Source organism: Sturnus vulgaris, chromosome 7 (genome assembly GCF_052056855.1).
Source record: "Sturnus vulgaris isolate bStuVul1 chromosome 7, bStuVul1.hap1, whole genome shotgun sequence".
Lineage (NCBI taxonomy): Eukaryota > Metazoa > Chordata > Aves > Passeriformes > Sturnidae > Sturnus > Sturnus vulgaris.
In genome coordinates this window covers 17,035,053-17,062,240 of record NC_142249.1, presented here as the reverse complement: position 1 = coordinate 17,062,240, position 27,188 = coordinate 17,035,053, and the positions used below count along the sequence as shown (strand labels likewise).

Sequence of the window (27,188 nt, the reverse complement as noted above, 5' to 3'; positions counted from 1 at the left end):
TATTTGCACATCTTCTTTCATGGTGACCAAGAACAGCAGCTTTTTACACAAGTTTACTGTTAACAATTGAGAATGCGCCTGAGCTGTGTCAACAAACAGTTTTAATTTGGGAAATGAATAGAATCAATCTAGTGTTTCTTGTTGGATTTCAAGGAGAAGTTTCTCATGCTAATGAACAAGTTTGTTCAACAGGGAAAAAGTCATGTAAGTTTAGTTTTTGCACATGTATATGCTCATTATCATGAGAGGCACATGGAAATGGCAACATTTCTTCATTACTTCACTGTGGTTGCTTTGCCCTTTGTAGCCTCAGCTCTATTGTAATTACTAAAATGGTATCCTGGTTTTCCTTGTCTTTATGAGCCTGTGAAATGGCTTGCTTGCAACTAAAATTACTTGCTGTGAAATATCAGAAAGTTAAAACTTGAAATATGTGAACATTTTTGAAAAGCTAGGATGTCTGAAAACAGTGTCTTTTACTACTTCTTAATTATTCTTTTAAGCAGGTCTTACTTCTTGTTTAACTTTTGAGTTGATTTTCAGTATGTTTGATGTCTGAACCTGAGAAATGTATATTCCATACTCACTTGTGATAATCCATCAACCTCTGTAGTTAAACCAGTAGCTTGGAAACCTTGAAATTATTCTTTATCTCAACCACTTCGTTCATTCTGTGTTTTGCAGTTTCGTGTTGAGGACAGTTGGTAGGTGTGTTTAAGATAAGTTAACAGTTTGGTGGTTCAGTGCATATTAAACATGAGAACAAGGCTTCCAAAACATAGTGCTGTTTTGACAAATTTTTGACAGAAAAAGAAAGGGAGTGATTACTTAGATAATTAAAAAATGAATAAAAGCAGAGATGAGGAGAAGGATTATGAAGGAGGGAGAGATTAGGAATTAAGCAGAAGGGAAAATAAGACAACTAGGAAAAGTCAACAAGAAAATGCAGTATAGTCAGTGAAATCAAATAATCAGATAAGATATTATCTACCTGAGGGCTTTATTTGGCACCTGTTGTCACAGTACATGAACTCATTTTATATATGATTGTGATACTGAAGTAAATTGTGTCTGAATGTTTGTGACACTTCTTGCTTGAGTTGAGGGTGGTTTTAGGGGACACAGAGAAGGATAAAGTCTAGAATGAGAAGGGAGTTCCCATGCTTTATAACTGCTGTACTTGCTGTGATAAGATGCTCTGAGAAGAGCTTTGCAGCACTTGAGGTTCTGGATTTGCGTGTTTATTTTATTCTGAGGTTGTTTGTTTTGTTTCTGTGGGTTTTTTTAAACTTTTTTTTTCCCTGTGGAGGGCTCTTGTAGGTAGTTATTTTGTATTGACAGGACTCTGTCAGTCTTTCTTGGTGACTTTCTTTTTCACTGACATTGCTGCATAAGAGTGTGTGTTAAAGATATTCACTGTTTGCTTTTCGATCTTAACTCTGCAGGGAAACATTATCTTATTTGGAAACATCTGTGGTAATATAAAGACAACAAACAAAAGGGAGGAGATACAGAAGAGGGAAAAGGAGGAAGAAAAATGTTTTCAACTTCTGCAAAATATTGCAAATTATGGGGTAGATTCAGAAATTATTTGTAATCTCAAATACTTCAGGCAAAAATTTTAAAACTGTTTTAAAAATTATTTGTAGCATAGAATGTGTGACTATGTGCATGTGTGTTAATGGGCAGAACTGCACAGTACTGGCAGAAGAATGTGTTAACTATGGGCTGGCAACTTGTTTTTGAAAGCTAAGCAGCTTGACTTCTAAAGTAAGACTACCTCAAATGCATATTTTGACAGAATTTCCCTGTGTGGTTTGCAGTGGTCTAGTGTCTGTCCTAGTTCCTGAGACAGTGTCAGCCCTGAGGGACTGCTGGTCACAAGCACAGTCTTTGTGCTGTACTAGGAGCAACTAGGAAGCTTAAATATAATTTTCTATCTGTTTTATAGCTATCTAGTATGCAAGTCACAGTTTCTACATTGTCTTTCTGAGCACCATCTGTCTCTCTTCTGCTGTTATCTGCCATATTGACCTATGAGTGAAGCAAAAAGAAAATTATTTTGTGATTAGGATTGCTGTTAGGGTTCTTATTTAATTTATGAACCATAAGAAGTGTTGTGTACTGGTATCTATGGTATCAAGACTAGGGCACATTCTAATAAGTCTGTAAAGCTAGTACAGATGACCCTGGAAAATAAGTTAAGATTGTTTGTGAGGGGAAAAGCTAAAGTGCTTTGGTTGGCACTGGTGCCAAGAAGAGGAGACACATAAACCAATGAATAGAGCAAAAATATCCCATCAGCACAATGTGGCTGAAGATTTCAAAGTACACCGGTGATTATTTTTTCTTTTGGTTCTAAAAAAATGTGTATTCCATCTTTTCTCCCAGTTGAAATGCATTAAACAGAAGCTTTTTATTTGAGGCAGTACTACAGAGTTGTTGATAGATGACCTTGAGTTCAATATTGCCTAATGTTCCCTTCCTTTTTACAGAAAGATCCAGATTACCTGAAGCTCTGGTTGGATAGTTTTGTGTCTAGCTATGAACAGTTTCTGGATGTGGACTTTGAGAAGCTGCCAACGAGGTATGTAGAATTAGAGACCTGTTCATCTTTCCCTGATATCTGAAACAAACCTGGCTGAGAGCCCAGTCTTGTTCAATGGCAGTGCTGCCTCTAAACAAAAGAAAGTTTTTTAGTTGTCAAGTGGCACTCCCATTCATTTGAAGGTCACGTTGGATTGGGAATGATGAAACTAGGCAAATACTGGTATTTGCATTATGTTAGGAAATTGGAATGAGTACTTCTTGTTCTTGCCCATAGAAATATAATTGTTGTTCCTTGTGCTCCTCATAATTTTTTTTTCAATAAGTATTCGAAGTTGACAAAGTTAAATGTTGCACATGAAACAGTGTTTACTATCAGCAGTTACATGAGATGCGAGGTGTAGGTAGAGAGTTTATAATTTTATTTCAGAGGTTGCTTTAAGATTAAGGATAAATGCAATGCTCAATGGAAGATTTGGGTATCTCAAGTGAAAACATTTACAAATTAAAATATGTGCAATTATAGACTTGAAAGTGTTTTCCTTGCATCCATGAAGACTTCAGGGTAAGAGTATTGCTGACTTTCCCCCATGTTGCTGACCAAAAGCTCCCACTTACAATCAGGAGGGTCTATTGGAGCCAAATTTCAGAGTTCCATATTTAGTATTTTAAATTTGTAATGTAAATCAGTTATCATGATTGTGTTTTCATGTTTAACTTGGAAAATGAGGAGTAAAAACTTAGGTGTTGGATGTTTTCTCTTACTTTTGAGGTGCTTGGATGAACTAGGGATTTTTAAGAAAAAACAAATCTTAAAGGATACAGACTTTGAGAACTGGTGTCAGTATTATAGCTGATACCACTAATGGTGTTTGAAGGCCGAGAATGGTGCTCCTTGCATGATGGCTGCATTCCAAGCCTTGTTGAAATCAATGGAAATTCTTTAACGGGCTTTGGATCAGATCCTGTTTGAAGTGCAAGCGATAGCCTCAACTGTTACAAGGAAATGAAGAATGCTGCAGCTGGATCTCAGCAGATAAAACCTGGACTTCCCAGCTCTTTGTATTAAAATTTTCCTCATAATGCCTGTATGAGTGCAAGATATGTAGTGCAACTACCAGTAAGCAAGACCTTCAAGTTAATTCTGTGTTCTTTCTGAAAATTTTATTCCTTTGTAGTGTCAAAAATGCATCTTACTATGTTCAGTCAAGGAAAAAAAATTTGTTCTTTGACACAGATTATCTTTAACATACTATTATTGAAATACGAACACTGGAACAGAAGAATGTCTCGGTATTTTGATTTTAAGTTTTTTAAAATTTATTTGTACTCTGAGTTTAAGTGTTTTTTAGTGTATATGTTCATGATTTTCATGTTAGGTTTTTGTCAGCAACGTAAAGCTTAGTTATGCAGAACAGATAACAGCATTTTCATTGTGATAAATGGTGACTTTAGTGAGTGTAAAAATAATGTGTGTTTTTCTGAGCTTAATGACAGGATTAGTGATTTAGTCTGGAAGAAGAGAACCATGTGGATTTAGACTCATTTGTGTAACAGATGTAAAGAAAAAGCATCAAAACAACATAGGGATGAAGGCAGATCATTCCTGTGCTTTTATGTCTGCATTAAAAAAAACATGGCAATCAGATACTAGAATTAACAAAGAATTGCAGTTTCTGCCCATACTTGCATTAGTGATATAATCAGGCATGTGAAAGGTGGCATCTTTTTGGGCTTTGTCAGTCTGTATTGCAGGCCTTTACATTGTGAAAACAGTAGCACGGGGCCGTGAAAAAGAAAAGTAGGTCAGTGTGGAACTGCCAAATGCTGATTTCCAATAACTCCAGGGGCCACAGGACCCTGTGGACTCACTTAATTTTTTTTTTTCTTTTTAACTGCATTCTTTATTAGACAACTGATTCTGTTGGTCTTTAAAAAAGTGTGATGCTAGCTAAAATGAGAAACTAACTGCACCAATTATTTTTTCTTTTTTTCTTCTATAAATCTTGGTATGTTTTACAGCTATATGCCTGAAAGACCTTGTGTAGTGAAGGGCTAATGCCAGGAAATTATGAGAAACTGTTTAGGGAGAAGGCTTGTACAGATTGCTGGACACAATTAAACTTTTGGAAGACAGACATGAAATTTTGTGTCTATCTAAAACATATGTGGGGGTTTTTAGCATCCAAGAAAATACCAGTTAAGAAATGTAAAGATTCTATTACAGGTTTGGTTGGTTTTTTTTTTTCCTTAGTGAAAGGACTCTTAATTGGCACTGTCACTTGCTGATTTAACTCATAGAGGTTTCTTTCTATAAATTAGAGTATCTAATTTCCTGAAGTCTGCTTTGGAAGAGTGAAAGATGCTAAGCAGTACAGAATTAGGAAACCTCTAAATATAGTGTGTGAGTGTATCCAGTATGATTTGACTGTATAAGTAGAGCTTATACAGTTATGCAGCTTATAGGCTTATACAGCTTCCATTCTACCCCTTTGTGCCTCTACTCTGTATGAAATGGCTCATTGATGATGTTATTAATGCTTCTGCTGAAAAGGTGAATATAGCTATGCTAATGGTTTGAGCAGGGAGCACAAAAGACCAGCACACCTGTCTATTACTTCCCTCAAAACATGTATCCATGTCATATGTATTTATTATAAAAAGGATAAAACCTTTATCAGCTGGTGTGAGGATTTTTCTCCTCGTTGGAGAGGAGCTCTTATTTGATTCAATACTTTTAAAAATAACAGAGGCCTCCTGAGTGTTGTCATACTTTTTTTTCTGCTTTTGGTTTGCATGATCTTGAAAGAAGGAGCTTAAAGGAAGCTCAAGCAAAGTACCATAGAAACAGTATTTTATTAACTTGCTGACTTGAAATCCACATAAAAATGATGCAGAAATCATGATAGGAATGCTGATGACATGGTTGTGTGATTACATGGGAATTGTTGAAAAGTAAAGCCTGGTTTGCAGTTTGTTCCCAAGTGCTCACCACTGGCAGAGAAGAGTTCAGTGTGTGTTTACAGTGTGGAGGAGATTCAGTTCCCTTCCAGACACCTGACACAGTTGGTATGGCTGCATAACCACGATAACATAATGAAGGGAATTATAAATAAAAAGAACCCAAATTTGTCAAGTTCTTCCTCATATTTTTGAGGTATGGTAGCAGCAGTCAAATAATAATGTCAGATAGGGAATGGTTTTTTTAATATTAATTTTTTCCTTCATTTTGGAGTACTTACTTTAAACAGCGAGTTGATTGGGAAAAATTGGTACTACATGTCAACAAATTTAAATCTTTGTTTTAAATCTAAGTTTTTTTGGTGGTATAGTAGTAATTTGCTCTGGGGTGAAAACAAGCTTGATTATTTAACAATATTTACATTTATTTATATACTCTATAGTGTATTCATTTTGTGTAATGCCAATTTGGATTTCTCATGCTGGTCTCACACAAATCTCTCCCAAATTCTCATGGGTTCTGCAACACACAGGCAGCTACTGCAAAGAAAACATTCTTTGGGATGTGAGGCATGAAGGGTATGCTGTTTGCTCTCTTGTAAAGCATTTCATGATCTGACTGAAAATGACTTGTTGGCCATTTTAGGGAATTAACTTCTGGACATATGACTTCAGCTGTCAAAAATTATAGTTTTCCTGTTAGTGAGAGGGAATTATTAGAATCTGAAATACAGAATATGAATTATCAGATTATGAGAAACCATACTTGTAGCTCCAGAGTGTGGATCTGCCAGCATCTTGAGGGGTGAAGTAGCTACCAGGGAAATTAAAATTTCTTTCTTGGTATTTGTGCTGGAAAAAAAGCAGTTGCTCTCAGCTCTCAGTTTTGTGGTTAGTGTCTAAACTGTTGCTATCAGTGTAGAGCCTAGGCTATAAAATTTGTGTTTAAACTCTCTGAATCCCTTGAGATTCTGAATTCCACGATCTGAAAAGCAAATTGCACAATTGTGTGAAGAGGCAAGGGAATGAACAGTAGGTGGTTGTCTAAGTATAGCTACCATTTGCTTTCTAGGATATGGGAGCTTTCTCTCACTTATACCAGTCCAGGTGTTTTACTAAACTTGTGTCTCTGATTTTCCCTCCTATAAAGGCTTCCTTTTCAACATTAGAAGCTAAACCATGGATTGCTCCCCATTTTCCTTGAATAAGAGCGGTTGTGTTGTATAGTTAGTCACTGCATTTCTGCACGTTTTTTTGTGTTTTTTCTTGCAAAGATGCAATGTATGTAGCAGTTGTATTAGTGAGGTTTTGAGCTTGCTGAATTTTTTGTTGTAATTTTCCTCTGGCTTTGGCCATGTTGATGTTGAAGGCTTTTGTAAACTGTAAGGCTCGTGCTTGTGCCTTCCTTTTCCTGCATGGAGTTCGTAGGGGATGTGTCATGGTAAATAGCTGCTGCCAAAGGCTAACTGTTTTTAGCCTGTGCAACAGTGGATAAACAGTTTTCATCCCAAAAAAAACGTTCTTACAGATCTGTAGATTTCTATACTGCTACTGAAATGGGTTTCCTAATGGTTCTTCCTGGGTCATTTTCTTATTTGGTTTTGGATCACTGGAAAAAAAAAATTAAACCACAAATGAACCCATTCTTCATGTCTTGGTTCTCGTTGGTGTGTTTCTAAAAATGTTTTAGTTTGCAGAAAACAATAGGCAAGATAATTTTGTATGGCTTTTTAAAATTTATATAAGAACGACATGAGGTTCACTGTGGATAAATACCAACTGGGCTTCAATAACTATGGGATAATTGACATCTCATTTATTTAGACACTTTTAATCTTCAATAGAAAGTTGAAAATGTTCTTCCAAATATGTTTTGTTCTCATGTTTCATTCTACTGTGGCTGTCCCTGGGGATTTCCCAGGCCACCTGTTTACCTGAGGAAGATCATGCAATTTCTTTGTGGCAATTAAGGCAGCTCGTTGCATTGAGGAGGATTTAGGAAGCAACTTAATAAATTTTAACTTTTTTTTTTTTTTAAATATAGTTCATTGCTGGGGAAAAGAGAGCTCAAGCTGGTGTATTGCCACCAGACATTTCCTTGTGGTTCATTGGAAATTGTTTGTGATGTGTCAGCTGGATGACCTTTCTCACAGAACTTCACTGGAACACTACATGAGTACATGGAAATCGATTGGCAGCTTGGCATTTGTATGATTAACAATTTTGTCTGGCTTTTGTCACTAGGGTGGATGACATTCCGCCAGGAATATCTCTCCTTCCTGATAACATTCTTCAGGTCCTCAGGCTCCAGTTGCTACAGTGTGTCCAGAAAATGTCAGATGGCCTGGAAGAGCAGCAGCAGACTCTGTCACTTTTACTTGTGAAATTTTTTATCATCCTTTGCAGGTATTTGTTCTAATGGTTGCCTCAACAAGGTTATTGTTTTGTTTAAGAGATCTTAATGCAGCCTGTAAATATAGATTTTAATGACACATACAATGTGATTTGATACCTTCCAGTAGATACAGAGAAATGACCTTTCTCACTATCTTCAAAATAAACGCAGAGGGAATAAAAGAGAGAGGAGAGCAGTGCAATCGTCTTGGCAATAATGTTTGCAATAGGAGTAGGAGGGGATGAAACACTAAATTCCTTGTAGCTGTAGAAGATAAACCTATGGGAATTCAAGATATGATGTACCTTGTATAAGAAATACTTTTAAAAGAAAAGTTGCACTCTACCAAGTGTTAGCTATGAAATAACTTGAGAGAATTGTACAGGAAGAACTGTTTCACATTCTTAACATGCTTAAAATTCCATAAACAGCTTGTGAAACTTATTACACTACACATGCAGCTGATTTCCTTCTGAAACTTCTGCCTGAGAGTGTAATTCTATTGACACAAATGAATAAACTATTTTTAGGGATCTGTTCCTCACTATTTTTTCTGTTTGCTATTGTAAAATACTTTTAGAGAGAGGAAAGGCATAAAATACGATGGAGAATCTCCTTTACTGAGGAGTGTTTGAAGCAGGATTTTTGAATACTTTGGCTTGCCTTACCTCTGAAACAATATAAAGATCTGTATTGTGTTTAAGTATCCTGGAATAGTGAATATAAGCTGAGTGGATGGTGGTAATGTGTTCCTGAACTGTGAACTGGTGTCACCTTTACTTGCTGAAAAGTCCTCCTATGTCATCATTTTGGTATCTGATCTTTGTAACTTCAAAACTGAGAAATTCTTAGTTGTTACGGCTTTATTTTCTAAAATAATTTATTAGGTGTTTGTTATGCTTCAGAGAATTTAAAGTGAATAAATGTTTCTAGGTAATGTTTTCTATAGTGTTAGAAAGTGTATGTGCTAGTAAAGTGGAAGTTATGTCTTTGTTATCAGATGCCATTTCTGACCTTTCTATTTAGGGTGTCCTGGGAATCTGCTTAACCTCTGAAACCCCAAATTCCAGATGGAATTGGCCTGTAGGAGAGTGGCTTGAATCTTTCTTCCTGTTAGATGAAAACTTGTGAGCTCTGTAACAGTGACAGAAATAAACATTTAAGTATGTGCAGTCTTTTAGAGAGTATTTTTGAAATGCTGGTATCCTTTTGTATGAATGTAGACAGAAAGTTAAAACAAGCATTGTTTAAACTAGCTTCAAATAGTACACTGTGTACAATCTGTGGTTTTTATGTTGTCTTCACAGGAATTTGGCTAATGTGGAAGAGATTGGGATGTGTTCATACATTAACCATGTTATCACCATGACTACGTTGTACATTCAGCAGGTACATGGTTAATAATTTGTGTCTGTATTTCTGCCATCTGATACCTCCTGCTTGTTTTTATGTGATCTATTCTTTCAGTAATAGTGTTATATGGGGAACAGTTTGTAGACTCAGAACTGTTCTGGGGGAAATCTTTTATCAGATCAGATAAAAGATTAATTTTCAACTTTTGGAAATTTTCTGACCGTAGCTTTCTTTTTCTCCTCAGTTAAAAAGCAAAACAAAAGAAAAGGAAGTGGAGGATCAGACCCCTATAGAAGAATTTGTGAGACATGCATTGGCTTTCTGTGAAAGTCTCTACGATCCATATCGAAACTGGAGGCAGCGAATTGCAGGGTATGTGTGGGCTAGCACAGGATTGTAAATACTGTGGTTAATGAGAGCTTTAACCATGAACCAATAGAATCACACTGCAGAAACATGTTATGCTTTTTCAAACTGGATATGATGTAAATAACTTTTAAAAATTACAGTGTTTTTACTGTTAATATAAAATATGAAAGAAAATTAAATTTGAGGATATATTAAGAGGTGATTGGTTATAACTGATCACCACGAAGGTGCTTACATTACTTTCTCCTTCCAAAAACTGACCATTTTTCTAAACTAGTGGAACAAAGAAGCCAAAAGCAATGTGGTGGGCAGACCTGCTTCAATTAGGGCAAAAGAAGTTACAGAAGTTCACAGTAGAAATGAGTTACATCTTTGAAAATAAGTTTATAAATGCATCAGTAAAATTACATCCCTTTAATTTGATTGTATGTTCCCTCCAGCCTAATGAACTCATAATGTTTTGTGCCCATTTTAAATTGCTTGGTCAAGAAATTTGACAGTCTAGCTGGTTGCTTAGTTACAATAAACATGGACTAAATAAGAGGTTACTGGGTTTTTATTTTATTTTTTTTAACTAAACCATTTTGTAAAATGTTAAGTATTTTTAGGTGCAGACTGAATATGGGATTAGCTGTGATTCATGTTTTCAGGATGAAATACTGTTTCACTCTTATTTTTCATCCTGTAGGCGAAAGATAACTCCTGATTTATGGCAGCATTTTCTACTATGTCATATTATAATTTGATATTATAAATTAATAAGTAAGTCATAAACAAAGATGTGTCTAATTTCTTTGGTGCATGTTTTTTAATGTAATTGCAGACGTTTCCTTAGTACAGTTGAAAGGAGCAGACAGAAGTATAAACCAGCTTCCCTCACTGTTGAGTTTGTCCCTTTCTTTTACCGTAAGTATTACTAACAACCTGCTAAAAGTAGTTTTCTGTAGAGGAATGAACTTAGTGAGCCCAAGTAACTTTCTCTAAGGATGCCTGATAAATGTAAACATCCCTTACTTGCTTTCTGAGGCTGAATGAAGTGAGTTACTTTGGTTGCTTGTTTTTTGTACTTGTTCTTTGCTATAAGCATCACTATTTTGCCATTCCTGCTCATCTTTGAAAACCTTTTTCTTTATTTCTAGACTTTCAGTGCCTAATGTGGTTTGATAGGGTTGGTTCTGTGAATTGCCAGCTTTTCCTTTTATTGCATTACATAATGATTGCACATGAGATCCCTGTAGTAACTGTGCTGATCACTCTCATGGAAAAATAATCTTAGGAGAATGTTCATGCACATTGGTCTCTTTAATATGATTTAACCACTAGAAAAAATGAAACTCTGTGCCATTCAACTAGCAAATGCTCTTTGGCCTCGAGTTTGGGAAACAATTTCTCTCTGGTTAAGTCATTAAATGCCATGATGGCTACTTTGGAACTCATGCGTTCTTCCCATTACAGATTGTTTGTATTGTAGAGAAAGACTTACATGTCCATATTCTGTACTTAAATCTCAAGAATGTGGGGTGCCCAGGTAGTTTGCCAGTTTAGCATACCGAAGTGCTAGTGCCTACAAAATGTTGAAGCAGCAGGAATAAGCTGGAGGGATGGACAATGAAGGAGTGAAATCAGCCCTTTTTGCAGCTATCCATTAACTTAGTTTAATTGAAAATTAAAAAAAAGTTCTATTTGTGGAGTGGTAGCATTTATGAATTTGATTTTTCTAAGTTTGAGTCACAGCTCCTGTTCCTTGTGCTTCCATTGCTGTGTACAAAAGATAAGATAGTTGCCAAAAAGACCAAATTGTTGCTGCCAGTAAAATGCCCTGATCTACATGCCAGGACACTGGAAACCCACTCTAAAGACTACTACTGAGGAATGTCATCTGTAGGTTCTCTCCTCTCCATTCAGTGCATTGCCCTGTGGTTCGTGTGCTAATTAGCCAGCAGATACTCCTCTGCTTGTTGGCCACTGGCAGAAAGGACAGAGTAAGAAAACTGCTGAGCATGTGCCTTAAGCATTCTGCCATGCCAGGACTAATTTGAGGGGGCTAATTTGAATGGTTTCAGTCTACCCAGCCTAAAGATTTATTCACAGAGCTAGGTACTGCTCTTTTCAATTAGTCTGAGGTTCTACAAATATCCAGAGGCTATAAGCCAAGGAGTGGTCGTACTACCTCACTAACAAAGAAATCATCTAAGTAAGCTTTGTTCTGTTTGGAAAACAGATCTTATTTTAAAACAGGCTTAGACATTCAGTAGGTAATCAGAAATCTTACTTGCCAATAAGTGGTATTTCCAAAAATAATACTTTGTAGTTTCTTGCTGCTGTGTTAGGTCTAGCATTATTGCTGTAACGGGTTATATCTATTGCTAAGAAGAGTTCCTGAGGCTGTCTGGGACTAATTTCTATCAGATATAGCAAGAGAAAAGATTCAGCATAGTTGTCACTACTGCTGGATAGTTGAAATTACTGCTAAGATGGTTACACATCTGCACAGGATTGTCTGGCAGTCTGCCTTCAAGTCAGCTCAAGGACTTTTTTTTTTTTTTTAAGCTACCTGCACTGCATATGGCATCAGAATTTTCATATCAAAATTTCTATGAGCTTTGTCATGCTTGATAACTGGTTGTGTGTTAGAATGTCCTTCTATTTCTCATTAGTATGGACAAAATGGGCTCATTTTTACATTATGAATCAAGAGCAAAGGTTGTGTGTTTATAGTTCTGTTGGCTGGCACGGGAAGTTTATGCAAACGGAAGGTGTGGCCCTGTGAATTCCTGATAAATGTGGAATGTTGTGGTACTTTGATAATGATGGAATTAGTGTGTTTGTGTCTGAGTTATATAAAACAAAGTGGAAATAATACAGTTGAGATTTTTTAAAATTTGTATGATGACAGGGAATAGAGGAGGTTTTTTTATTATTTGTTGGTGGCTTTTTTTTGAGGATAATCTCCTTTTTATTTAATCAGAATGTTTTCAAGAAAGTGAACATCTCAAGGAAAGCCTAAAATGTTGCCTGCTGCATCTCTTTGGAGCTATTGTGGCTGGTGGTCAGGTAAGGATAAACTAAACTTTTCAGCTGCTGAAACGTGCCAATGCTTGTTCCTTGTTTAAGAGTTTTAAATACTCCATAACTTGTAAATGAGAATAATTTATTATCCATGATTAATTCTTTTTGTCTTAGGAATTTTGGGATCATTCTGGGTAATAATATCTAAATGCTAAAAGCTGGGTCCCAATTTCAACTGTAGAAGTTTGCTGTTCAGAACAACTACATGTTCATATGAACTTACTGCAATATTTTAAAGAAAAAATAAGCATAACTAGATTAGGAATTTCTACCTGCAAAGATGAAAGTTTTGTGTTCATGTGCATGAATTGATCTAGCTTACTTCCCAATGCTGAAAGTAAGCTGTTTTCAGTAGGAGGCATGGGGCCTTTACAGCTTGGAAGCAGTTTAAAGTCTTTGAAAGAATCTGAGGAAAAGAGGGTATTCATCATCAGCAAAGCTAACATCCACTTTCTCACCTGACTTCTGCAATGTCCTGTTTAGCCTGGTCACAAGCAGCTGCTGCTTCTGATGGTCTTGAAGAGAGAGTGTTTTTAAAGGTTGCCAGGGAGCTGCAAAGCCAGGCTCTGCTCCCTCAGGGAAGGCAAATGGAGTCTGAGCAGGATGGCCAGCAGCAGCTGACCTGACTGGCCATGGGTGCAATCTCACTATACCCAGACAGATGATGGGAGCAGCTGTGGTGGCTGGAACCAGGATCAACCAGCCCAGCCCACTGGCCAAGTCTGTAGTGATAAAGCCTAAAGTCAAGCCAGGAAGTCTGGAGAGCACATCAGAGTAAGGGTTTGCTCTCTTGGTGGTAACTGGAGTCAGGCAAGAGGCCAGTGGTTGCCAACCCCACCATAGCCATGAGGCAGGGCTAAGGTCAAGCTGCAGTTAAGTCAGTGGGTCAGGTTCAAGACACGACATGGCCAGGCATGGCCATGGCTGCAGGGTAGATCAAACGAGTTGAGGGTTGAGAGCCAAGACTTTAAATGCAGCTCCCTACAGAGGGCAAGGAGTCCCTGACAGGGCTTCTCAAAGTTCACCACAAGCCTGGGTTCCTGTGCCTGAGCCTGTGCTTCAGGCCCCCAGAAAGAAAGGTGAGGAAAATACATTCAGGGCCCAGGCAAATGTTTGTTAATTTTTATGTTCTTGCCACATGTTCTAAAGTAACATGAATCTCATAATCTAAAATGAAAACTCAGGTGAAGGTTTGCCTCAAATTAACAGTTTATCAGGGCTACCTTATAAAATTTTGTAACATGCCTTTAAATTGTATTTTTTTTTCTATATAAGCATTCGCTTTGAAAAAGAGAGCCTGTTTAAGTGAACAAGATGGGATGCATTTCATCTGTAGCCATCAGCATAATCTAAATGAAATGTTTTTTAGTTCTTTAACAACTACACAACATTAGTAGATATAATAATGCCTATTGCATGGTTCAGGTAACTCAAGTAGGCGCAACTGGTTTGAAGAGGTTTAAATTCTTCTAAATTTATTGTTCTTACTATTTTTTTTCCCTTAATGGGTTTCAGAGGAATGCTCTTCAAGCAGTATCTCCTGCCACCATGGAAGTCTTGATGCGTGTTTTAGCAGACTGTGACAACTGGGATGACAGAAACCCTGATGAAGTGAGCAGGAAGGCAGAGCTGACTCTGAAGTGCCTGACAGAAGTTGTCCATATCCTCCTAACCAGCAGTTCTGACCAGCGCCAAGTGGAGACAAGTACAATATTGGAGAACTATTTCAAGTTGCTTAATTCAGACCATTCAGCCTTACCTAATGCAAGGCGATGCAGGCAGTGGGAGAGCAGATTCATAGCACTACAGGTCCAAATGCTGAGTGAGTACACAGTTCCTTTCAATATTTCTTAACAATATCTCTGAAGCAAAAAATATTGACTTGGCTAAGGAATTGAAAAATTTCTTATGTTTCTTCTTAGATATTTCTTGTTTAATCATTTACTAATACAAAAACCAGAAGAAACCATATCAGATGGCTACCATTGAACCAGAGTGTCAAGATTCGTAGACTGAAAGTCTCCATTAGAAGAGAAAAACTTGGCTAGGCAAGAAGTGACACTTACCAGAACCTTAGTAATTGCAGAATTAAATATTTCTGTAGTAAAATAGCCATGTGGTATTGTTTTGTGATAGTTTGATTTTCAAATGGCATTGTTGTAAACATTGGCCTAAAGTAATAGTCTGAAAGAGCTGGGTATAAGTTTTGGTTAGAATTCAGGGGTTTGAGTTTTTTCCATTTTGATGTTCAGCATGGGAAATGTGTTTCTTTTCCCAAACTTCCAAGAAAACTTGGGAATAGTACTGTGGCCATGGAGAATACTTACAGTATAAGACTGGTGTAGACTGCAGAGTAATTGCTTGTTAAGGAAACAAATGTTCATGTGCTCTAAAGAGAATGTAACGCTGCTTATGTACTCATGTTTGGCAGTGACTCGAAGCAGAGCCCCAAAGCAGTCAATGATATTAATTAGCTGAAATTTCTCCATAATGTTACTCTATGTGGTAATTTTTTCAGTGTCAAAATTAGCTTTAGGCCTAGTGATTTGTTCTTAAGTGCACATCATTCTTGATCAACAATGCAGAGGATGTGATTTGTCTAATCTTTCCTGATGTGTATTATGGAATGTGCAGGGAAAAATGTGTGATGGATTTGGGAAATATTTTGTCTTTGATGCCAGTTCTGTTTTGATTTTATAGATACCATCACAGCCATGTTAGACTGCACAGATAGGCCTGTTCTGCAGGCAATTTTCCTCAATAGTAACTGCTTTGAGCATCTCATTCGACTGTTGCAGAACTGCAAGGTAAGTTTTCCCTCATCAGCTTGTTTTTAACAAACCCTGCCTTGTATTATTATTAATGAAGTAGAGGTGTCTTGTGGTTGAAGAAATTAATACTTTGAGTCCTGAGCAAAACACCTCTACCTGCTCAGTCTCTAAAATCTGTTATGAAGCTGTAACTTTGAATCACTGCTGAATCTTTTATTACCTATTAAAGTCTCTCAGATGTCAGACTTTGAACTGAGCACAATACCCTCTAACAGTATGTCTGATTAAATAAATCAATCACCCCTGCCTTTTTATTTGGGTTTTTGGGTTTTTTTGTTTGTTTTTTTTATATTCTATCACTGGATTGCTAGGAAATCACTTAACAACTGCTGCCAGATGGAGGTCTGAATTCTAATTTCAGAGGAATGTTTTTCCACTAAATAAAATCTTTCTGGTGTGCCACTGTAAGTGTTTCAAAATATTTGAGTCCTGTGTGTGGCTGACATAAAACATGAGCTCAAGCTGTTAAAAATGTTCCTTTTCTACACAGGATTTAGGGTTTTCATCTCAACCACAAATGGTCATAATTTGCAGACTTCCACTGATTGCACTGTTTTCATTTTTCCCTATGTAAAAGAACACAGATATGATATAACTCTGCACAATTTTATCTCTCTTTTTGTGATACGTTAGTGACATAGTTGTTTTGAGCTCTTCTGATGCTCATGTAGATAATGTAGGCTAGCTACAGTGTGCAATTTATTTCCAATCCATTAGATTTTGGATTAGAATGTATTTCAGTGCAATGATGTATTAAAAATAAATGTGTTTGGATTATGTCTTAATTGTAATTATAACCACTGGCAGAATGCCAAGTGACTTGAAGTGTTTTGAATAGTCTGTAATTTTATTATCTCCTTCTGAAAAGACATTGTTTGACCTTTCCATTCTTCTGTGTGTTTGGGAATCTCTGCCTATTTTTGTACTAACCTTGTACTCTGTAAGAAACTCCTTTTTTAGTTTCCTCTAAAATCATCAACAGCGTGATGTTTACCTCTTCATGGAGGCTCTTAGCTGTGTTCCTGCACTCATAAACAAATAGTGGAATTTTAAAAAGCAGGAACAGCTGCTCTATTTTTTCTTGCAGCTTGCTGTTTTTATTTTTATTCTGCCTGTCTGTTTGTTTCAAGATACGGTCTTTTAAGGTTTTTTCCAGGGATACAGTCTCACATATCACTGTGTTGTTTAGAGATCAGTGCTGCCAGTTTGGTACACAGTGTGCTTTTTTAGCCTTTTGCTGGCAAAACAGCCCCACAGATGAGAAGTGGGAGAGAGAGAGGCAGGACAGGTGTTGCAGTATATTTGTACTTCAAATATATTGTGTCTCCATGCAAAGATTGATTTAGCTGTGGAATTAGGATTTCTCCTTATTAGCTGGAGGTGGAGACCCTGGTTCTAGATTTATTCCTTCATTTGTGAAAATTTCTATTGGGTTCCTAAGCAAGCCATGTGTGGAAAGCATGTTCTGCATCTCTGCAGAGAGCATGAGAGTCCATACACAGTCTGAAACTCAGGAAGCTATTGGATCTTCTGCAAACTTGAAATGCAAGTAATTTCTATGAAAAGGAGGGGTAAAGAAAATCCATACCACTATTTCTGCTATAGGGATCCCAAAGAACTTGATGTGTTCAAGGTTGTATTTCTACTCATACTTCCTAGTCATTTGCAGTATAACAGTCTTCTAAGATGTAATTTTTTTTTTCTTCATATTTGCTGGTTTTAAGGCTCATGGACAAGCTGTCTTTTCTTAGCTATGCTTTAGGGTTAGAGATCTACACAAAAGCTTTTCAAAACTGCTTGGTTAAGTTTTGATCATCTGAATGTTGTTTTTTGCCTGTGATATCCAAAAAGAGGGACCGTAATTTAGAGGTATCGGGAATTGCTTATTCTGTACTGAATCATTTAACAAACTGGTTTGTCAGTGCTGAATCTTTTCCCATCTATTTAACTGTCTCAGAGGTCAGACTTTGAGCAAAGCACAATGACCTCTAACATTGTCTGATTAAAAGAAGGAAATGTGTTTTTGAACAGCTTTTAAATTGAAGGATTAAAACCACGTAGACATTGTAAAAAGAAATCTATTTTTCCTTTTCATATGCCTTATGAGAAATGAAGTAACTCATACCAAAAGTTTGATGGACTCTTTATTTTTGCATTATCTGTATTTGCTTTTGTTTAATGTTCTTATTCCTGCTAATGTTATAGTCCTCTGAGACACATTGTAGTTACTCTGCATTGTTAAGTGCTCTTGACTGTGATGTACCTTTCAAAGTGTTTCTAACGATGTGCTTCCACACCTATGTAAGTCAAAGTAATATCTTGAGTGTTGTCCTTTGTTTTGCCCTAATTTATGGAAGTCGATTTCTCAGGTTGTTCCTCTTCAGGGAGACTAAGCTAGCAGATAATGGAACAAAATCTATGTGTGTGGGGGAAAAGAGATGCTTAGGTTTTACACGCTAAAGGAAAATGTTTCTTTTTTTTTTTTAAATGGACTTTTAAAACGTTTTGATCAGGGCTTTTTTTAATGCCTCAATAGAATCTTAAAACAGGAGGTAAATTTTAGGTCTGATTAAGTTACAGCTAAATTTGGCATGCCAATTGACTGCAATTGATTATGAATTTAGGTGAGTTTGAAACTGTTAAATTCAAGTACTCACCAGGAATTTAGCTACTGAACACAGAACAATTCCTTAGCTGACGATGCAGTATAGATGTATGTTTGATTTAAAGCTATTTGCAACCTGATTCTTAGGATGATGGCAGAAGTATTTTTCCCTTCTTCCTGTCCCAAAGACTGTGTGCCCCAGAAATTCTGCTACTGTACTGCTTGAAGATGAAAATATTCTGTCTGGATATCTTCAGCTTTCACCTAGGGTGAAACATAAGTGGAAAATGGTGAAACATCTGTATCCATTTCCTTGTTAATGCCCCACTCTTGTCTGTATTTCTCACAAGCAAATTTCTTAGAACTCTGTCATGTTGCATATTATGAATGAAATCACAGTTGCTAAGCCAGAGATGAGTATAAATTCCAGATAAATCTCTTTGTCTCAGTGATTACGTATTTTCTTTTCTTTTTTTTTTTTTTTTCTGGGAAAATAGTAATTACTCTAGCAAAAATACAGTGTAATCTTCAGTATTTTAAGAATTAACAGAAGACTAATACTAATGGACGATTGTCTTACCAGTGTGAGAAAGCTTGATTTTTTTTTTTTTTTCCTTTTTTTTCCCCCCCCGTTTTTGTATGTGAAATACAAATCTAAGGCAGCCTCCACAGATTTGGCTGCAGGTCACTGTTTAATGCAATTATTTCCATTATTCTTGTCTCTGTTTCTAACAGCTGTTTTTAAATGCTAACAATAAAGTGGCAGACAAGAGTGAGAAAGACCTTACCAACAAATTACTGACAGAAATGAATCAGGACCAGGTACCTACCTAAACTGTATTTTGCTTCATTAGAAGTCAAGACATAATCACAGGAAAATTGATTCCTGTGCTTCACCTTAACCATCCTCCTTAAGCCTTTCTGCAGCAAGATGAACTTAGGATGCTGCACAGATCAGCATTTCCTGTCTCTGGAAAATGATTTTTGTGAATAACAGATTGAATTCAGCCTATGTTTTATTCATCTGCTACAAACTGCAGATATTGGCAATAGAATGAGCATCAGTTACGCTTCTTTTAAGGAAGAGGTGAAGTACATGAATGGGATCTAAATTAATTCTCTCAGCCTGGTGGTGATTCTTTTTCCCCTCCTTTTCCTCTTTTTTGCTCTTTGTCTCAGCACTGTGGTGTTTTGGATTCTGGGGCCTTGTTTGTGAATCTCAGTGGTTGTGTTTGGTGTCCTGATTCTTTGCTTGTCATCAAGAACAGATGTTCACAAAACAATGGACAGGCTGAATCAGGGAGGTAGGAATAGCCTGCTACTTCACTTTTCCCAAATACCGTGGAAAGTTTCAAATGCAAATTTTTGTATTAATTTTATAGTAGAATTATTTGTACTGATTAAAAATGTTAAAAAAGTGCTGAATACAAGGGATGGTTATTTACAATTGGGATTTTTAGCTTTGGCTTTTTTGGACACAGCACAACGCTCTAACTGCATGTAAATGTTTCTTCACATCTATTAGTCTTCTGCTTCTTGACATTTCACTTTCAAAATATCTCTAAGGTGCACATAATATTTCAGAGATGATGAAACAGTATGTTTGTTTGCACAGTGTTGCTAATTAGGTTTACTGATGGATGCAAAGAGTACTCCAACATTTTTGTTCTTAAAACCATCATAGAAATATCAACATAAACAAGAATTATAGTAAAAAACCTCAGAAGATTATTTAAATTGGAGAGAGAGGTGTTGAATCAATGCAATGGGGCTGTGGGTGAGGAAGCCACCTAACTGTGCTGGTGTGACTTCTCTTATACTTCAAGGGTGTCTGTGCTGCATTGCTTTGCAGGGCCTTGGATGGAAAATAAGTCACTTTATGTGAAGTGCAGATGCTGGTTTTCCAGCAGCACACGCACACACACTGCAAGAGATTTCCTAATTGTTTTCCTCCCTCCCTCTTGAGGTTGTCCATTAGACGCATGAGGAAAACTTGTTTGTCCATCAAAATATTTGAGGTGCAGTTTGTGTTGCGAATGCTTCTCTCCTCTTGAAGTGTGTGGTTAGTTGTCTACTGTGATGTAATTCCTTGTAGGCTGTGGGGTTTGAAGTTTTGACTGGTGGGGAGATGATTTTTGAAGCATGCCGCCACACTCTTGGTTTCCCTCCTGGCAGGAGGGCACAGCACAGATTTTGGAGCTGAGCTGTCTTTGCATGTTTGTATATGACTTCTGTACCTGCTCCTTTCAGGTGTTTCAGGGCCACCTGGACTCCTTGGCAGTATCAACCATTCAAGCCCTCACAGCAGTAATGCACAAGTCTCCAGCTGCAAAGGTAACGGTGTCCCTGCAGGAGGCTGTTTGCAGATTTTTGATCTCGTTTCCAGCTAGTGTTTTTACCACAATACCTTGATGGATCTTGCTAATGGAGATGAGCAGATGGTGGTCACACATCCATGCCAGATAGGAATAGCTGATTAATATCCCTTATCCCTTTATATGTGTCTAATGGCTGGACACTGAGTCATCTTTCTGCTGAAACTGGACGATCTGAGTATGATGGCAGCTGGAACCTCTGCAAAGGAAGTACATTGTTACTTGTCCCATGGATATGTAGGGTAGACTCAGTGGCTGTTTACAGGAATTCTCAGGCAGCTGTTTGTGTTGTAGTTTTTACATGGCCTTAAACTAAGCCAAGACAGTATTGCTGTCCAGATGGTGGTCATACCATTGCCCTGTGTCCTTCCTTGGTAGTTATTCTTGGGTTTGGTAAATGGATAGGTTGTAGTTAGTTTGTGGTTCTGACTGGAAGCTAAACCCATGGAACAATAGTGTATTTATTCCTGGATTGCTGGGTTCATTAAATTTAACCCGTGGCTGAGTGATTCCCTAGACTTGGCACAGTTAAAGGGATTTGACTGTGCACTGGAGGATAAAGGAAGAGTGGGAATCATTTATTTTTTGCTACTTGCAGTACAGCCTAAGGGAGAGATAACAGGATCTGTTATGCTCCTCCAGAGCATTACTGAAAGTGTTTATTTCTCCACTGACTCTGGAAAGCCTGGGAAGAGTTGTATGTTGGAGGTGGGGACTAGCTGGGATTCACAGAGAGATTCACAACTGTTCTTCTACTGCAACATGCGTATTTTTTCTTTTCATGTTTACCTAAGTAATCACCTCACTCCTGCTGAAAGATTTGTTCTTTAAAAAAATAATAATTTCAGCACAGACTATAGCCAGGAGGAGTATCCATTCCATAAGATGTGTTGGCTGTTTAATAATTAAACCATAAATGGATACTACCATTTGAACTTTGCTGGTTGGTTTTTTTATTGTTTTGGTTTTTTTTTCCTTGAAAAATAATTAGTTTTCAGGAAAACTTCCTTGAAACACTTTTCTAATTTTTTAAGTTTTTAGGACAGATGGTTTTTAATCTGGTCCAGGAAAACCTTTTACTGAAAGATTAAGATTTGAATATTTCTGCCTTTCAATGTAAACATTTCATGCTATAGTTTGCACTAAAAAGATGAAAAATGAAGCTATTTGTTCTTTGTGATATTATTAACATTTGGATTATGCCAAAGTAGTTACATTCTTTTATAGGTAATTAATAAAATACAACTTTGAACTTTTATTTATCCATGGGGTGCAGTGAAATGCTTCTCATCTGCGGTATTCTAGAGACAGTAGAATGAGCAGGTTATCAAAAATAGATTTTTAGCCTGTAATTATTACATTCTAATTATTATGTGTCTAATAATAATAAATAGTCTTAAAAGCTGCTCGTCTACCTGCTGCAGTAGACAAGCAGTTTTTGTCCATTTTACTTGTTAGTGAGACTGGAATTTTTATCCTCAGGAGGTCTTCAAGGAGAGGATTGGGTATGCACACATATATGAGGTACTAAAATCACTGGGTCAGCCATCACGGGAATTGCTGGAAGAACTCATGAATATGGTGAGCTGTGCTTGCTTTGGAGCAGAAATGCTTACATCTTTCAACAGTACTTCTGGCCCTGTCTTATTGAATTGCATGTCTGAGTTCCCTGCTGTTTTTCAGGCTGTTGAAGGTGACCACATGGCTGTTGGGATACTAGGCATTAGTAATGTCCAGCCCTTATTGCTGCTCATCCAGTGGCTTCCAGAACTAGAATCACACGAGCTGCAGATTTTCATCTCCAACTGGTTGAGGCGAATCTGCTGTATCGACAGGCAGAGCCGTGCCACGTGCGTCAATGCGAACATGGTCATCCGTATCATCGACACCCTCAACTCCCACTCGCTGCTCCACGCCACTTGTGCAGAGAACCTGATTGCCCTGCTGGGCTCCCTGGGGAGCCAGTCCATGGGCTCGGAGGAGCTGCTGCAGCTGGTGCGGCTGCTGCGGCCGGAGGAGGCGCGGGGCGCTCACCCGTACGCCGTGCCGGCGATGCGCGCGCTGCTGGCCATGGCGCGGAAGCAGGGCCTGGCCAGCGCCCTGCAGTACTTCAACCTGCACCACAGCATGGCCGGCATCGCCCTGCCCGCCATCCACAGGTGGCCGGGCTCCGCCTTCTCCTTCAACGCCTGGCTCTGCCTCGACCAGGACCGGGTGGAGCCCGGCACCACGGGCAAAAGCGGCAAGAGGAAGCAGCTCTACAGGTACAGCTCCTGTAACTGCTACACCCTATAGATGTTGGCCATCTGTGCCTTATGGTACCCCGTGACATGTGGTGCTTCTGCTTATCTTCATCTAAGGCAGTACTTAGTGCTTAGTCTGGGAAAGGGAGAGCTTTCATCTGCCACCAGAGCCAAGTTCTGTTACAGAAATAATGTGTAGTTTCTCCGTTGTAATGTCATCTACAGTTTCAACATCCATAACTCCAAATTGTGGTAAGGTTCATTGCTTAAATGAAACAGCATTAAAAACCAAAACCCGATCCCTCCAACCCTCCAGCCAAAACCAGAACATCCTTCGTGCAGTTTGTTGTAAAGGTAATGAACTCTGGATTTGTGTAAGAGCACAAGTGAGAAGGCATCTTCACAATGCTTAAATAGGGCATATTGACATGAATTCTTCTTGGTATAATTTAACTTTCTGGGTACTAACAGAAGCAAACAAAATGTCTTTTTGTTCCCTTTTTCTTTTTTTTTTTTTTTTTTGTTTTAATAAGAGGAGTAACAGACAGTCGTATAGTATATATTGGACCACCACCAAACAACTTGAGTGGATTTTCATCTTAATGAATGTATTGTTATGTGGTAGTTTTGATGAAGCAAGTCCTTGATTGTGTGTTTTTTGTAGCTTTTTTACAGCAAGTGGTATGGGGTTTGAAGCCTTTATTACATGCTCGGGGGTATTGGTGGTTGCAGTGTGCACGAAGAGGGAATATGCAACAGTGATGCTACCTGACCATTGCTTTTTTGACTCTCTTTGGGTAAGATTTTATACTGACAAACAGTTTGTGTAGGATTGTATTGTTAGCTCAGAAGTCAAAATTATAGTTTTTTTGATAATTTTACAAATAGTCTGTTTTATATTGAAGTAATTAATTACATTTATTGCAGTAATTCATTGCATAAAGCAGATTTAGTCTCAAATAATGCAATCAATTTTCACATAGATTAGTTGTTAATTGAACTAACTTATGCTTGTGTATTAGGCATTTTTTTGTTGATTAAGCTTGTTACAGCATTAGAGATTTTTTTATATTAAATTAAAACAAGCATAGGTGGCTGTCATACTATGTGAATAAATTAGCTGTGGTGCTGTTTCTGCCTTACCCTTTTCTATTCCTACACTTGAGAACTGATGTGCATTACTATGAAATAGCTGTATCTTGCTCTTCAAAAACCTGTTTATATGTAAACATTGCATTTGCTACTTTAAAATGGAAGCAGCAGGTGGTCTTATATTCTTGTTGATGCTTTGGATTTATTTTCTTAAGTGCTTTACTCACCAGCTTAGTAGAGATAAAGTTAAATAGTTTCATATAGTAATTTCACTGCTCTTAATAATGACTTAATTATTTTTTATTGCTTAACTAGCACAACATAACTATTGTTCACGTGCCTGGGAAGAGGCCCTTTGGTCAGAGCCTTGTGTATATCTATGTCAATGGACAGCAGAAGGTCTCTGCCCCACTTCGATTCCCTGCTATGAATGAAGTAAGTTCCTTTCTGAGCCATACCCTGGTAGGATGAGCTCTCATACAACAGTGACAGTTCAGACTGTTGCTAATGATGTTCAGTTTTGGATACTGTCCAGAATATCATTTTGGAGTGCAGCTAACCATTAAGTAATGCTTGTTTAGTCATTTCAGTTCAAAAACAAAACAAAAAACTTTACCAGATTACATTGATTAAATTGTGGAGTTTTCCTCAAAATAATTGCCTGAGCATATTGACATAATTTATGATGACATCATAATAAATGGCAGCTCTACCAGTAGGATTGATGAACTACTCAATGAGGACTATTCCCTGTAATTTTCAGTATTTTCATATATTTTTACTTGTATTTTTTGAATGTTTCCTTGATATGCTATTCCTTTGGTAACTGAATAAGCACTTTATATGCAGTTAATCTAACCATTTTGGATGTGTACACAATTAGCAATACACTAGCCATCAAAATGAGTGTATGTCATGTTTAATTTCTTCTGTAAGGTTTGTTCATTCCATTTGGAGAACAATTTACAACACCCAACATTATTCCCTCTTTTCTGAGTTCTAATTCAATATTTGTTAAGTATGTTGAGAAAACAGTTAAGTTGGATGCTGTATGCTGTACTGGTAAAATCAGTAAAAATGAGAGTAAATGTTTTCAAGATTGAACTCTGTTTTTTGACCCATCTGTAGAATAAACATTATAAATCTCAAGGTAACTAGAAGAAGGGCAAGTAATCTTACCATGAGAGCATCTTTTTGAGTGGACTAACTGATATGAGAAATGTACAGTAGCAGATATGTTGGGCTAGTATTTTGGAATATAATCCAGAAGATGAGTATTTACGGAGGGATATTGGGAGCACTGTCCTTCCTGGCTGTGCTCCTGCCAGAGGTCATGCAGCCCTTGAGGTAACCAAATTGCTCTTAGTTGGAAAAAGGTTGTTCTCAGCTATTATGAGAAGTATATGCTCTGTTTTCTGCCATACTGTGATGGATTGCTTGTTTTTCAAAGCTTGACAGAATTTGTTGCTTGCAGTTTTATTTATTTAGTTCAGATTTGCTAGATGCAGTCTTCAGATTTCAAGCTTAGATTTACAGTATGTTTTGTTTTCTTTCTTCCATGTATGACTCTCCAGTCTTTTACTTCTTGCTGCATTGGTTCAGCTGGTCAAAGAACAACAACTCCTCCTCCATCTCAGATCCCAGATCCACCTTTTTCCTCCCCAGTCATGCCCCATCGGACATCGCTCGGGGGCATTCTCGCTACAGGAAATTGGGGTGGGGTGCTTGGAAAACCAGAGCTCATCACCAAAATGATCTCAGCAGGGACTCAGGACAGTGAATGGGGGTGTCCAACTTCTTTGGAGGGCCAACTTGGATCAGTTATTGTCTTTCATGAAGCACTGCAACCTTCTCAGGTGAAAGCATTATATTTAGCAGGTGAGTGGTGGTTGTACTGGTTTTAGCGATGTAAAAGGAATGAGTTATGAACAAGACCCCACTAAGCTCTGCTCTACACACACATAATGGAGAACTTACAATCCAGAACTGCAGAGCTGACCTAAGTGAGAGGGCTTTAAAGCAAATAAACTTAGCATTTAATAAGTAGGTTATGATGTTTGATTTTAAAATATTACATTTCCATAAGCTCATCTGCTTATCATATGTGTAGACCTGCAAAATCAAAATGTTAGGTAATAATTTCACTTGTAAATTCTTAATTTTTACTACTGTTTGCCTACATGTGTTTACAATTGAGACTCTTTTAAAGGTATTGCCCTTGTTTGTTAGGCCACTTAAAGGTGATTTATGCTTGAGGGTTTTTCCATAAGAATCAATAATTAAGTGGTCATTTTAAAGAAAATACTCTGAAAGCTATGTTGTACAGTGTGAAAGGTATTAAGTTCCGTAATGGCTCAAGGTTGTTACAGATTGGCATTAAAACACTTGCATCATTTAAAGGAAATATTATGCATTGCTAAACAAAGCTATCTTGAAGGTTACTAATTTTCTGGGCATTTAGGCTTGATGACAGAAACTAGTGACAAATACAAAATAGGTATTTGTAAAGGTGAACATGAGAGCTGTTTGAAGGTTTGTAGTTTAGCTTTTCATGTAGAATGTGTTCCTTTTTAGACAGCCCCTCAGAAATTAATGATTTAAGTCAGAGAAACTGCTTCAAAGCATGTCTCAAATAGATGCGGTTCAAAATGTCCTATTTGTTCTTCCAGCAAGTTTGGTAATACAAAATTTGTAAAGGGCAACATTAATAACTAGTGGACTATTAAATGTATGTAATATGATTTTATATACCTTTTTTTAATAGGTCCAAATTGTTTAACTCCGTGGAAGTCTCAAGAAGCTGAAGTAGCAGACCTCCCCAGTAAGGTGCTGCTTCATTATACACCAAAGGTAAGAAACAGGACTTAATTTCTGTTTGACTATACAGTGTGCATTACTTTCAGTGCTTGCAACGTGTTTTTTATGGGAAGATAAGGAGCAGTGAGAGCTTTCTTCAACTGTAGTCTTGTGCAGACATACTAGGTTTGGCAAAAGGATGGAATTATCCTGTACAATAGAGAATGTCAAATCTAAAATGGCATATTTTATATTCTAGGGTTTTATGTTGTTCAAATACTTTAATATTAACACATTGGCACAAAATCTTGTGTTCAAGCATCTGTAACTTGTTTTCTAGATGATATCATGGCTTCTTTATTTGTTTAACAGGCCTGCAGAAACCAAATTTGCCTTGACCTGTCTGCAAATCTTTTACATGGAAGACTAACTGGAAACAAAGTAGTGAATTGGGACATCAAGGTAAATATGTTGTGAAGAGGCAGAACCTGATGTAAAAATGACAGTGCTTGTGTGTGTTCATCTAACTTTTGGAATGCTGGATGTTATTAT

General features: G+C 37.4%; 1 protein-coding gene across 6 annotated transcripts in view; it reads left to right on the top strand.

Annotated features, from left to right (window-relative positions):
• NBEAL1 (neurobeachin like 1) overlaps positions 1-27,188 on the top strand; it is a 79,723-nt gene that overhangs the window by 13,149 nt on the left and 39,386 nt on the right. For 4 of the 6 annotated variants that reach the window (XR_015804809.1, XM_088167923.1, XM_088167921.1 and 1 more), the window contains 17 exons: positions 2,496-2,587; positions 7,753-7,914; positions 9,211-9,292; positions 9,501-9,628; positions 10,449-10,531; positions 12,594-12,679; positions 14,210-14,516; positions 15,395-15,501; positions 18,866-18,952; positions 20,381-20,464; positions 21,988-22,086; positions 22,189-22,769; positions 23,413-23,545; positions 24,156-24,275; positions 25,415-25,718; positions 26,605-26,690; positions 27,009-27,098. Coding sequence is in view for 5 of the 6 variants with exons in the window: in XM_088167923.1 (XP_088024049.1) it covers positions 2,496-2,587; positions 7,753-7,914; positions 9,211-9,292; positions 9,501-9,628; positions 10,449-10,531; positions 12,594-12,679; positions 14,210-14,516; positions 15,395-15,501; positions 18,866-18,952; positions 20,381-20,464; positions 21,988-22,086; positions 22,189-22,769; positions 23,413-23,545; positions 24,156-24,275; positions 25,415-25,718; positions 26,605-26,690; positions 27,009-27,098 (2,631 nt within the window). In the remaining variant the exon portion in view is untranslated. The remainder of the gene's footprint in view (positions 1-2,495; positions 2,588-7,752; positions 7,915-9,210; positions 9,293-9,500; positions 9,629-10,448; positions 10,532-12,593; positions 12,680-14,209; positions 14,517-15,394; positions 15,502-18,865; positions 18,953-20,380; positions 20,465-21,987; positions 22,087-22,188; positions 22,770-23,412; positions 23,546-24,155; positions 24,276-25,414; positions 25,719-26,604; positions 26,691-27,008; positions 27,099-27,188) is intronic. The other 2 variants (XM_088167925.1, XM_088167924.1) reach the window with 1 other exon arrangement.